This window comes from Antedon mediterranea, chromosome 2 (assembly GCF_964355755.1).
Source record: "Antedon mediterranea chromosome 2, ecAntMedi1.1, whole genome shotgun sequence".
In the NCBI taxonomy this organism is placed as follows: domain Eukaryota; kingdom Metazoa; phylum Echinodermata; class Crinoidea; order Comatulida; family Antedonidae; genus Antedon; species Antedon mediterranea.
In genome coordinates, this window is record NC_092671.1 from 3,592,848 (window position 1) to 3,606,598 (window position 13,751).

Genomic DNA, 13,751 nt, shown 5'->3' on the forward strand with positions numbered 1-13,751 from the left:
GCCTAATTTAAATTGCACAAAATCGTCTTCCTATTTTTTTCTTCTTTACTTCTAATTGTTAACAAATTTGTTTTTGTTTATAGGCAGTGTCGCAAAATGTACAGTAGAAGGAGAAGTAATTAAATTGCCAATCCTAGCTGGAAATCCATGTATAACTTGTATATGTAAGGTGAGTGCTATTATATCAATTTTGTATATACCTACTCAAGTGATTTGACCAATCACACGCAATGGGTCATCCGGAGTGTCGTTTATGATTGGTTATAACTCGTTGCATGCAAGGGGAGAAAACAACCATGCAACTAAATCGACATTTACTTCAAACCTTCTAATATCTTAATTATAAGATTTGAACATTGCATTTCAAAGAGTAACAATTGACAAAAATGATTGTTACATTATAGCTCTCCTGCAAAACAGTGTCAAACATTATCACCTTTCGCTGGATTATATGCAATTTGTATTTCATAATTTTGTGAATAGGTATAACGTGCATTCATCATTTAAATTGTGTACAATTCTAAGCCTCACTTTTGAGTTGCTCGACTGTTTCAAACCACAATTATGCATAACTATAATAGTTTAATAAGTCAACTATTTAGAACCTAATCTCTTCTAAAACGTGTGTTTTACTGTCTGATTCAAACATGCATGGATTATTGTGATGATGCGATGGAATAACTCATGTTTGGAAATATTAGTTTGATAACTAGAACTCGACCATTTTGAATTGTAATCTTTTCTAAAATATTCATTAACATTTTTAGTACTTTCTTTCTATTGGATCAACGATTAAGAAACATTTCTCTTCTATGATATTAGGACCCAATTAAAATTACGTCAAGATTTTAAAACATTTTAACAATTTAAATAAACTCGCGGTTTAATATTCCAGAACATGGACAGTAAAACCAGTAAAAATAATCAATTTAAATAAATATTCAATACAATATTAGATTGCTTCAATTCAGTATTATGCTCTTAAACTCTGTCTACACTATCAAACTAGTTTGAAAAAAATTGTGATGTGCCCATATATGGACATGACATGACATCATCATGTTGATGTATGGGCATATCACATGTTTTTGTCACAAAGTTTGATAGTGTAAACAGAGCTTAAAAGGTTATGTTGCTTCGTTGCAAAAGTGTGATTGTAATATCTCTTTTTCAACATACTGTTGTTTTATTTTGGTTGTAAAAATGCAGTCGGTTCTACAAGGTACCATATTGTATGGACATATCTACAATTTGTCCAGTATCAGTAATTTATCACACACGTCATATGTCTAGAATCGCTTACGACTGGTATCAAAAGAAAAGTCACATGTGACATTGTATCTACCCCAACCTTAAATATATATGACCTATGTTATGGAGATCGCGGAATTTATTTATGATCACTGGACAAATAATGCCATAAAACGTTAGCACTTCATACATAATTATACCGTAACTAATGTGACAACAATTGCCTTATAATGGTATACTTTTGGATGTGATAGATCCTTTTTATATATTCAATGGGCCATTTGATACTTATTCGTATGTTTGTATAGTAACATGTACAGAACGTCACGACAAATTCAAGCATATGTCACGTTGACGAATGTCTTTATGATGTAAAAATCTTATGACTATATTGACAGCACTTCACGTAAAATGTTGTTAAGTTAATGATAATGAAGGACTTAATTAATTCACACGTCATCAATAAATGACGCATTTACACGCGTGACTGTTTACTTGTTTTGTCTTTGATGTTGCAAAGTAAACTTTTGATTGGCAACAAGAAGAAAGCTGTCAAAAGAGATATTGGACGACTTTTTGAACGTCTTGTGATGCTGCAGACGTCCTGTGATGCTACGTGCAATAATTATACAATATAAATTAAAAATCCGTATAACTGTCTCTCCCTTTTCAAAATCTTCCTCTCATAAAAAAATACGAACATAACCTTAGCAATATATTAATGTAATGAATTTTTTAAGAAAGCGCAAATAAGAATCGCTACCCTAGTCCCTACTTACCTATTGGTTAAATGAATGCCAAATATTCAGTGCATTAAATATCTATCTATTATATGGAATTATGTAAACCTAGTCGTATCCAAGTGTCCGTGGAACCGTCCCATACCCCGGCAAGAGTTCGACTCACTCGCCCCATGGACCAAGACTATATAGTAATTTTCATCTTTCGAAATGAGGCCGGGAATTCGATGGAATGGCGCTATACAAAATAGATATTAACATTATTATCAATTCATAACAGCATTCAGATTTCTTTTCCAGTTAAACGTTAAGCGAAAGTTTCACACATTTAAAAACAAAATAGACAATAATGTGACTTGATTTACAGTTTACGTGCTTCAGTGACTTTTAAGTATTGTATTAAACCTCAGCTAAAAGACCTGTAGCAGATAAAATTCAACCCGTTGATCCTCACATTCCAGTACTTTTGTCGCATCATTGCGTTTGTATTCAAAATTCCAAATAAAACCACAAATCCGTATATTAACTTCAAGTAATTTTTACCTAAATATTCTATATTTTCACACAAATCCATCAATTTACAGTTGATTGTCCTTGTAATCGTATTGTGTATAGTTATATAGATAAAGGAAATTTAACAAAATTCTGAATTTTGGTTACAATTATACTGTTATAATAAACGTTGATGGGTCACGTCGGCAAAATGAGACAATTTAAAATCTTTCTTTTAAAATAAAGCATGCGCTCAGATTGAACCTCAACGAAATTCAAAATACAGAAAACGACAGAGGACGCGCTTGGACTAATGTGAAACATAGAAAATTCAAGATATAAATCACGAAGAAACAAGTTAACGGTATCTCTCCATGAGATAATCAACTTGAAAATAATAATTGAAACAAGTAATAAAAAAGCAAGTAAATAAACAACATTTTAAAACATTTTTCTAAGTAAGAAAAACATAATTCTAACTGTTCAAAATAATATTGGCGGCGTTGGCATGTCATGGATCAATACTAAAAAATAATTACAGTCATCAATATAAAAATAACGTAATTTGAGAATTTAGAATAGAGCAGTATTGATTGAACAGGAAACGGTACACAAAGAAGAACAAAAGAAAACAGAATATAATATGTACGTTTGTGTTATTAGTTCGTTGTTTAAAGCCTTTAGGCCATAAAGTGGGCAAACTGTGCATTATTGTGATTATTTTTATTTCAATTGTGTCCGTCCTGAGCCACAAAAATGCTAAAATACCACTGAATCATTCTATTTATTACGAATATAACCCCGGTGCAAACCTCGTTACATGTCTGATTGACCAGTTTCTTTCGTTTCAAAATTAGATTATCATTCTTAATTGAATCGTTCCGTGATAACCACTAAAGATATGTGCGATTTAAATTGTAGACTTATGCCATTTGATGCTGAGGAAAATTAGTAAAAAGTACAAATGACGGGTCATCTTTAGGCCTAGCCTCAATGTGACACCCTTTTACAGGGACAGCATGCATCGAGTAATGTCCATGTCGGAGTGTCATTTTGCGATTAAATTATAGATACTTTTGTATCGAGATTTCTTCAGTGAAAATTCCGTGATTTAGCATTACAACCTAATCCTTAATCTATCGTTACATGATACAGCCACCAAATGTGATGCACATAAGATGCTGTATTACCGAATGGTCCTGTGATACTGTGTTAATTTGTCGTTTGTGGAGATACAGCACTGATAATCTGCAATTCAGGCAGCCCGCAGGTTGTAACGCCTACATTTATACATTATCATTTTCACTTACGATATTGTATTTTACTGAGAAAACGGGATAGGCCGGCTTTACTGGCCATAATCGCATAGAGAGGGATGTCTTTTAAAGTGCATTGTATGTATACTGCTTGTTATACTTCTGTATATAAAATGTTTAAAAAAAAATGTTATAAATACTAGGCCTGACATAATGTACCATCGATACGCCCACTAATTTGTCATTAATTGAAAATAAATGTGTGTTTGCTTTTCCCAGGATGTCTGTTAAATGTGAGTTACATTCTCAAACTAGACAACAAATGTTTCATACTTCTTTTTTTTAAATGTGTGCTACATTTTTTTAATGAATCTATCTTTACACAGAATATTTGTAATGAATTATTAACCCACATAGCATGAATGGATATGGAGTTACTTATTTTACATCGATAAAGTGATATAATGCGCCTAAAACTCTGTCTACACTATCAAACTTTATGTGACAACATTTCTTATAATATATTTACATGATGTCATATCACTACTATATTTGGGCATAACACTACCATATTTGGGCACATCACACTTTTTTTGTCAAACTAGTTTGATAGTGCAGACAGAGCATTAGAACCAACTTAGAACATAGAAATAAATGTAGAGGGCGACATATTTACTTTGTATGATATGAATTCAATTATTTTCTTAAAGAATATTATATAATAAAATGGTAAATGTATGGAATATAAATCATTATTATATACTATTTTAACAATTTCCACAATTTAAAACGCAACGTTTTGAATTGCGCAAATCGTTAGATTCAAGTAAGAAGAATAATTTAATGTTGTAACCATTTTGTACAATACCTATAACATCTATGTTAGAATTGTGCATTCAATATTTTGTAAATAATTAAAATCTTGATTGAAAATTTTGTATACAGAATAAAGAAATAGTTTGTAGAAAAGAAAGATGTCCGGATTTAAACGGATGTGCGTTGGCAGTTAGCAATCCGAATACGCAGTGCTGCACCCAGTGTAAAAGTGAGTTTTTTCTTTTTCTTAAAACATTATGTTGACGCGTTTGCAAACGCAATTAACGCGTCATGTTTAACTTAAACGCATCATACATTCTCCACAGTGGACAAAATACAGTATGCGTACATCATTTACTGCATCAAACAGAAAGTTGATTGTGTTCACACGACGAGTCTTGTATGCCCACTCTCGTATCTCGTTAACTCCGATATAACTTCGATAGGTTTAAGGTACACCTTAATTTAACTCCGATACCGGTAGCTCTAGCAAAGCGCTTCCATTATTCTCTAATTTATCGGCACGGTCAACGTGCCGATAGACAAATGACAAAATACCACTCACGGCTGCCGTGAAGGTTGACCGTGCCATGTGTTTTAAATGCAGAAGTGAAATTTTAATTTTAAGTGCTTTACTATTAGATTGCCAGTACATGAACTTGTCAAGCAGAAGTATCTATAGTCTTCCATCCGACATTTAAACATTATTTAACATTAATTTATCGATATTTTTCCAGTGGTGTTGTTTAAACATTCACACGTTATAAACTTCAGCTCGTTCCCAAGTGACATTGCAAATCTAAGAAGAACACAAATCACTGGAAATTTCAATTATAAAAAAATTGACGTGATTTAAATCTTTTTTAGACAGCAGTCAGTGAGTTTTTTCTGTCATTTAAATGATGCGTGGATCAAGCATTACCATGACAACCGCACATTTTACAAAAGTTTACCGACGAACGTTCATGTTTAACATGATGTTGCAGTATTGAAATTAAACCGCGAAACGCCCAAACAACTAGTGTACAAGAGAGAGGTGATCTCTGAATTACATTTTAATGAATTATTTAATGGGAAAAGTAGACAGGATTCACTTGCCATGATTTTACAAAATTTGAATATTTCTTCTGATGACAAGTCAAGAACTTTTAAATAAAATTCATAAAAACCACTCTGCATTTACCGTAAAACAATTGATAAACGCCGTGCTGTGGTTACACCATATTTTTAAGGTTTTAGTGCGGGGGCGACGCTTACTGCATTTACCGTAAAACCATTGATAAACGCCGCGCTGCCATTACAAATTTTGTTTAGGTTTCAGTGTGCGGGGCGGCGCTTACAGTATGCTACGTTTACCGTGAACGATTGATAAACGCCGCACTTTTGTTATAACGCTTATTTAAAACTGTTTTATGGTTTCAGTGCGCAGGACTTACTTGGCGGTGGCGCTTTAATTTTGATAGTCGCGGTTCTTATTTTTTTTGTGTACTGTTTAATAAGTTCAAGATATATCGGGCATAAATGGTGTTTCTTCATTTTTGTTTTCACAGGAAACATTTTAAATATCAATATTATGCCTTCAATCAAACCCAGTATCTTATTTTCTATTTCGCAGGTTGTTCGTTTAATGGCGATCATTATAAAAGTGGTGATGTTTGGTTTCCAACGTCCAATTCCTGCCAACAATTCCAATGTCAGGTCCGTTTGAAACTTTGAAAGTGTTTTACTGTTTGTTTTTAAAATATTATATAATTATTATTTATTTTTGAACTCGTTATCGTTCATATTTAATTAGTTTGTTGTAATTTTTATTTCAGGAAAGTATGGTGACCGCATCAAGAGTGCAGTGTTTTAATCTATGTAATAATCCTATTTATATTGAAGGACAATGCTGTCCTTATTGTGAAGGTAAGTAACTTATTAAGCAACCACGTTTGTTATCAAACTACTAAGAAACAAACAACACTGCAGTGACTGCAGAAAATAATAGACTATTAAACAATGACGATGATATTTTCTCTACATTCAATCATGGGAATAGTAAAATTACAATAACTTTAATCTTCCTTGATTCAATCAGCTTTTAAGAATAGATTTTTGGCTGACACAGTGTTATTAGGCCTAAAACAATTCATTTAAAAAAATTATAAACAGCGGTACTCTAAATTATCATGTTAAGTTAATAGGCCTATATTGTTTTCTGTGGTGAGTGGCATTAGTATGTTTGTTGCTGATGACCAGTAACTATTGCACGCCAAGCCAAGTATTTAGCATATGTTGGTCTTTTTGGATATGAAGTATTGAATCAATTTGGATGGAAATTTTGCTTCCGAGGACGCGTCCTATTGTTGTTGGATCAATTTATCGTCCACCAAGTCAATCATATAAGCTATTTATTGACTCGTTTGAAAATATATTGGCTGCTATTCGACCAGATGTCGAAGTTATTGTCCTTGGTGACTTCAATATTAATTTGAAAAATGAATCTGCATCAATATACAAAATGTTAGAAACAACTCTTGAAACTTTTAGCTTTACCCATCTGATAAAGGAACCAACTCGAATTACTAAGTATACATCAACAGTTTTAGATATTATCATATGTAACCATTCGCAAAAAATTTTGCAATCGGGTGTCATCCATGTAGGCATTAGTGACCACAGCCTAACGTTTTGTACTCGTAAATCTTTAAAATATAAATTTAACCAACATAAAACTATCAAAATTCGTTCACTTAAGAACTACGATGTTAATATTTTTAATGAGCAATTGACACAATCTGATTGGTCGCCTGTTCTCGATTCATCAGATGTGGACTTTGCCTGGTGCTCTTTTAAAAAAATATTTTTGTCTCTTATAAACAGAATGGCTCCTCTCAAACAGGTGCGCCTAAAACAAAAATCTGAAGAGTGGATGACACCGGAAATATTAAGTGCCATAAAAGAAAGAGACTCGCTATTAAATAAGTTCAAGAATAACCCAAATAGGCCAGACCTTTACGATGCATTTCGTAAGTTACGTAATCGCATACAAAAGGACATAAAGAAAGCAAAATCTGAATGTTTTTTAAATAAGGTAGAAGTTAACAAAAATAATCCCAATAAACTCTGGAAATGCCTTAAAGATTTGGGATATAAAAATAAGCCACAAAAGGGTAGCACTGTTTCGTCAGATGTTAATGGGAATCTTTGCCATAATGAAAGCGAAGTTTCAAATTATTTCAATAAATACTTCGCAAATATTGCTTCCGATTTAATGAAGAAATTGCCTTCTCCCAGTAACCTTTTTAGTGTGGGTTCGAATGCCTTTAAAAATTACTATAATAGCAAAATCAAACATGTTTCTGGTTTTTCTCTCGAAGAAATTGACGAGAGCCTTATCGAAGAGGAATTGAGAAATCTCAACCCATCTAAAAGTGTAGGCCTTGATCAGATTCCTGCAAAATTTCTTAGAGACGGAGCTCCTAATATTAAAATACCTATAACACATATAATTAACCTCTCCATTAAATACGAACGTATTCCCTCGGATTTTAAACTCGCAAAAGTCACGCCCCTTCATAAAAAGAATTCCAGAACTGAGGCTAACAATTACAGACCTATAAGCATTCTCTCCTCAGTTTCGAAAATTCTGGAGAAGGTGGTTTATATACAAGTTTCCGATTACCTTGAAAGGAATCAACTTATCTACGATCATCAATCCGGTTTTCGTAGATCATTTTCTACCGACACATGTCTTATCCATCTTAGAGATCACCTTCAAATGTCAAATGGTTTATTTACGGGTATGGTTTTACTCGATGTCCAAAAGGCCTTTGACTCGGTCAATCATGATATTTTGTGTAAAAAACTTAAGTATCTAGGATGCCGGTCTATCGGTTGGTTTCAAGCGTACCTGTCTGGGCGAAATCAGATTTTCGATATTAAAGGTACCAAATCAAACTCTATTGAGATTGGATGTGGAGTCCCCCAGGGTAGCCTTTTGGGTCCTCTCTTGTTTCTTATTTACGTGAATGACCTACCATCTAGTATCGAAAGTGATTGTAAAGTTGTTTTGTACGCTGACGATTGTGCAATTTTTTACTCCCATAAAGATCCAATCGCAATCCAATCTAAACTCCAAAACAATCTCGTATCATGCAATAATTGGCTGATCGACAATCAACTTTCGCTTCATATGGGTAAGACCGAATGCATCCTGTTTGGTTCTAAACGTAGATTAAGCAAAGTAAACGAATTCTATATTGATTGCTTTGGAACGACTATAAATGGATCTAAATCTATCAAATATCTAGGTATTGAGATTGACCAAAATGTATCAGGTGACGTCATTGCCCGCTCTGTTATAAACAAAGCAAACGGCAGACTGAAATTTCTGTACCGACAATCATCATTTCTTAATTCACATTGTCGCAAAATTCTTAGTTTTGCTTTAATCCAACCGATGTTCGATTATTCGGTTTGCTCATGGTCTTCTACGGTAAATAAAAATTTAAAATCAAAATTACAAACGACTCAAAACAAAATGGTTCGTTTTATAAAAAAGTTAGGTCCCCGATCTCATGTTGGTCAATCTCAGCTAAACGACGTTGGTATGTTAAAAGTCCAAGACCGTGTCGAATTTCTTAGAGCCTGTCATGTTTTTAAAATATATAATCATTGTTGTCCACCTTATTTATGCAATCGTTTTATTAGAATTTCAGACAGTCATAATTACAATACTAGGGGATGCAATTTTAATTTTAGAATCCCAACTATCAAGCCAATGGCACATGTGACCTTTTTTTACAATGCTATTAAAGAATGGAATAATTTACCAATTAACATTAAGGAATCACAAACTGTTTGTTGTTTTAAAAGTAAAGTTAAAAAGTATCTACAGGAACGTTCACTAGCTCTAGAAACTATTTAATTAGCGCTTCTTCTTTTTTCGATTGTCCTTTTTGCTGTTTTTTGTCATTTTTATTATGTTGCTTTGTTTGTCTTTTTTGCTGTTCTTTCAAAGGACCTCATTGGAAACAAGTCCGTAGAGGACTTTTATGAGTTATCCTTGGCATCCTTGTTTTATATTGGTATTTTTATATTTGTCAATTTTAATTGTATGTCTGTGATATTTTATGTACTGATGCCGAAATAAATCAAATCAAATCAAGTTTTCTCAACGTGGGCCTATTCGGGCTAATTTGTTTGCCTGGGTATACGTTTGTGACATACCCATCAAAATTAACGATAAAATTGTCCCATGAAATAGATGAAACCAACTGGTAACTAAGACTGAACAGACCCTGCATTTACATATAGTAAATGCCCGACTTGTTTATACTCGCATAATTGGGCCAACTCAGAATGTCACAGGGTGTACTCGAAGGTGCTTAATATCCATTATCAGCACCCCTGAATCATCACTGTTTATCTGACTCATATTGTGATTCTCCACGGAATATCGTGATATTTCCCGTGGCCTTAGGAACGACACAAGAACCACTGCCCTAGCATCGTCCAGGTGTATAAACGGGCACCCAATATGCCTTGCGTTATCTTTGAACCAATTAGTGCCTATAGTTACAACCGTATATTATTGCCAGAATAAATATACAGTTCCAGACGGTACGAATTCATTTGGGTATCAATGACTAAGGACACAGTAAACTTTAAAATTCAATAATAATTTCAGTCATTTCTGATCACGTGATAATTCTTGTTTTGTGTTCTTATCAAATTACGTTGTGGGACTTTGCCAGGTCGTTTAAGGGAAACATGTTTTAATAATATGTTCAATTTGTCGAAATCGCCTCTCTTCAAAAGTTGAATTTATTATTTATTATACAAAGCAACAATTAGTCATACAATTGGCCAACAATTGATGATAATATTCACAATGCACAAAAAAAATCACAATAAATATAATTTCTGTGACTTTAGTGTTTGCTTATAGTTAAAATTGCCAAACTGATATTCAACATTTTGTTGATGGTTGTTACAAAATTCAATTCTTTTTGTTTTGTTTTTTAATGTATCATTATGTCTGAAATAAAAGTTCAATTGAATAGTGGTGTTTTCCTGGGTGAAAAAAACATAGGCATTCACCCTTGAGTGAGCTCACAGAAGATTCCACTATCTTTAAGATGCGTTCAAATTTGTTTTCTCTTCTCTGAGAAGTAAAGGCCTATATGTGTTTATTCGTGCAAGCTAGGCACAAGGAAGTCGACATTTTGTAATTCATTTCGTTGATTGTTATACATAAACGCATACACCACATCAACACGTCAATGCGCGCGTCGCGTGTCTACATCAACCGTTTTTAGAGGTGGTTTTCAACGCATGCGCATTTGGGTATTGTAACTTATTATCTATCATATGTTTACATCGATGTATTATGTTGTTTATTTGAAATTTTTGACACGTTTTTCCCTTGTGCTTTCGTGACCTGGGTCTAAAACAAGTTTAAAACTCACAAGATATTCTCTGGACAATTGATAAACCGGGAAATGTTGACGTTTAACACATGACGTGTACTAATCCCCAGAAGATTTATCCTAAATAAAGAAAAGAAAATATTTAATTTAATGATATTTAAAATTACAAGAAATTCGAACAGTGTTAGCTAGGGATTTGAAACAGACTACGCGTTTCGCATTGATGGCATGTGGAATCTCAAATCGTATGAAATGATTCGTGCTTAAGTACGTTTTTTATTTTATTTTTGCTGTATATTCTATAGAATATGTCGCTCAACAATACAAATTAAATACATTTTTCTATAATTAGCCGGGTAAACAGCGACGGCAATGATTGATACAATAATCTACTAAAACTCATATCAACTCGAGACGTAGACCTACCTGAAAACATTTTTTATAGTTAAAAATAGGCTATATCTGACATAAACATTGTTTATTTGTAAATAAACATTCAACAAATAGGTAAAACAGAGAAAACAATTATAAATTTAAACTTGGTTCCCATTAGGACTCAACGCAAGGTAATTCGCTTCGCAAGCGTTGACCAATCACAAGCGACAGACAGAATGTTTGCTTGTTACCAGTGTAAACAGATTGATGCGTGTTTTGGTCCTACAATATGTCTTCACCGTTCTCAAAATTATCAATCAATTCTTAATGTTTAAATGTTCTTTAATATGTTTCACAGGTTGTATATATGATGGTTCCCGACATCAAGACGGAGAGACATTCACCGCGTCAGACAATCCATGCGTTCAATGCAAATGTGAGGTAAACGCAACATCAATAACCTGTTGTATTTTGAAAATATATTTAATTAAATTATCAAAGTTATGGATTTTCCTTCAATACTCCTTTCATATTTTATACACATCTCCTCTTATTATTATCCTACAGTTCTATCCTATCCCATCAAACCATTCAAATAATTAAAGGACCAACAGACCGACCTACCCATCAACTGTTTATTTTAATGGTGCATAGCCAACATGAAGTGGTGAAATTCATTCGCTGTTGGATAGATCATAATAATACATAATATACCCGTGTAAATAATGGTTTTTGTGCTTTTTCTTCAGGGGAAAAACGTAAAATGTACGCGGCAGGTCTGCCCGGTATTATCCTGCCCAGACACACACCAACGTACGCAGCCTGGGCAGTGTTGCCCTTCATGTATAGGTACTGTATACTCTACTTCATATTCGAACACGTACATTAAACAAACATTCGACTGTAACGGTAATTTATTTTGCGCAAATTGATAATTCGACAATGAAATGATACTCATTTTCGTGTCGTTTTTTGGTGAAACATCCGACAGAAACAGGCGTTTAATAAGAGTCTGGTAATTGTATAAATTGTGCTCAAGGCTAAAGCCCCAATTTTTCATAACTGCTTTAGAAAAAATAATTCGTGCAGACAAGTTAAGTAACAGTTGCTGCTTATCATACCTTATAAATAGATGTCGTAGTAATTACTAAAAAGGGCGCATAACAACAATAAACGCATTACGTACATTAGATCATGGTTACCCATAAAGATATCAAACACTCATTGTTTTCGATACTATTGTTTTTATTTTTACCTAAATTGTTCATGTTCATGATTTTTGTATATTTGTATTTATATTAGTCTACAAATCATAAATGTTTAAGTTGAATAGGGGAGATTATTTTCAATGAGTTGAATGACGAACAATAAAACATATTTCAACGATTGAAAAAACACCACTGTTATTGAAAACTAGTCTCTGATACATTTGATCCTTCACATGCCTACAATGAATGATTTCATTGGCTAAGTTCAAACATCTTAGCAAACTAGTTTGTCGAGAAGGTACTGTATGGCATAACACGTCTACACTGGCAAACGTTTTGCAAACTCGAGTTTGTCAAGAAAAGTTTCTAAAGTGTTGACCAGTTGACTTCGGAAAACTGCAGAAAACACGTTTTCAGAAAGTCTAATTAGCTCGAGCAAACCTTTCCTAAGTTTGCTTGTGTATACCAGTTGACAAACTTCAGAAAACAAGTTGTAGAAAGTCTACACTAGCAAACACTGGCAAACTCGAGCAAACTTTAGAGTTTGTCATGAACAGTTCTTCTAATTTTGCTAATAAAGATCAGTTGAAAAATTTCGGCAAACTTACAGAAAACGAGTTCAAACAAAAAATGAGGTGACGTTTACTATTGTAGATTATAGTTGAACTTCTGCCAAAGTTTGTCAATTGCTCTAAACTGGCAAACTTTGAAAAACCTTTTTTGCCAAACAAAGAGTTTGTTCAATTGTAAGTCTGAATCTGTACGTCTTAACGAGTATATTCTAATTTATTAATTTTTATCTAATATTATCTAATTTTCTTATTTCTTTCAAAGTTCAAAGAAGGGTGTTCGAGTTAGGGAATAAATGTATTTATAAAACCGATGTATTCGAAGATGGAGAGGTCATAATCGTAGATAAATGTACGCGCTGCACGTGTATAGTAAGTACATTATACTTGTTTATCGAAAAATGGATGTAACAAAGTGTGAAATATGTGGTTCACACGTCAATTTTAATCGTGTATGTACAACATGTTATTTACAGGATACTACATTTATGTGTCACAGACAAGTATGTCCCGATACATTACCATGTAGTGTGAACGAACAAGTTGTTGAAGAAGGGTCATGTTGCCCAAAATGTCGCCGGAAGACGTGTCAAGTAGACGACAAGATCTTTGAGGTAATTTATCACGT

The 13,751-nt window shown here is 33.4% G+C and overlaps 1 protein-coding gene across 1 annotated transcript in view; it reads left to right on the forward strand.

The window, feature by feature from the left end:
* The first annotated feature begins 11,658 nt into the window (after positions 1–11,658).
* LOC140040094 (BMP-binding endothelial regulator protein-like) overlaps positions 11,659–13,751 on the forward strand; it is a 47,338-nt gene continuing 45,245 nt past the window's right edge. Inside the window, exons 1-4 of the mRNA XM_072085770.1 lie at positions 11,659–11,787; positions 12,096–12,195; positions 13,389–13,495; positions 13,600–13,737. Coding sequence (XP_071941871.1) covers positions 11,674–11,787; positions 12,096–12,195; positions 13,389–13,495; positions 13,600–13,737 — 459 coding nt within the window. The 5' untranslated portion in view covers positions 11,659–11,673. The remainder of the gene's footprint in view (positions 11,788–12,095; positions 12,196–13,388; positions 13,496–13,599; positions 13,738–13,751) is intronic.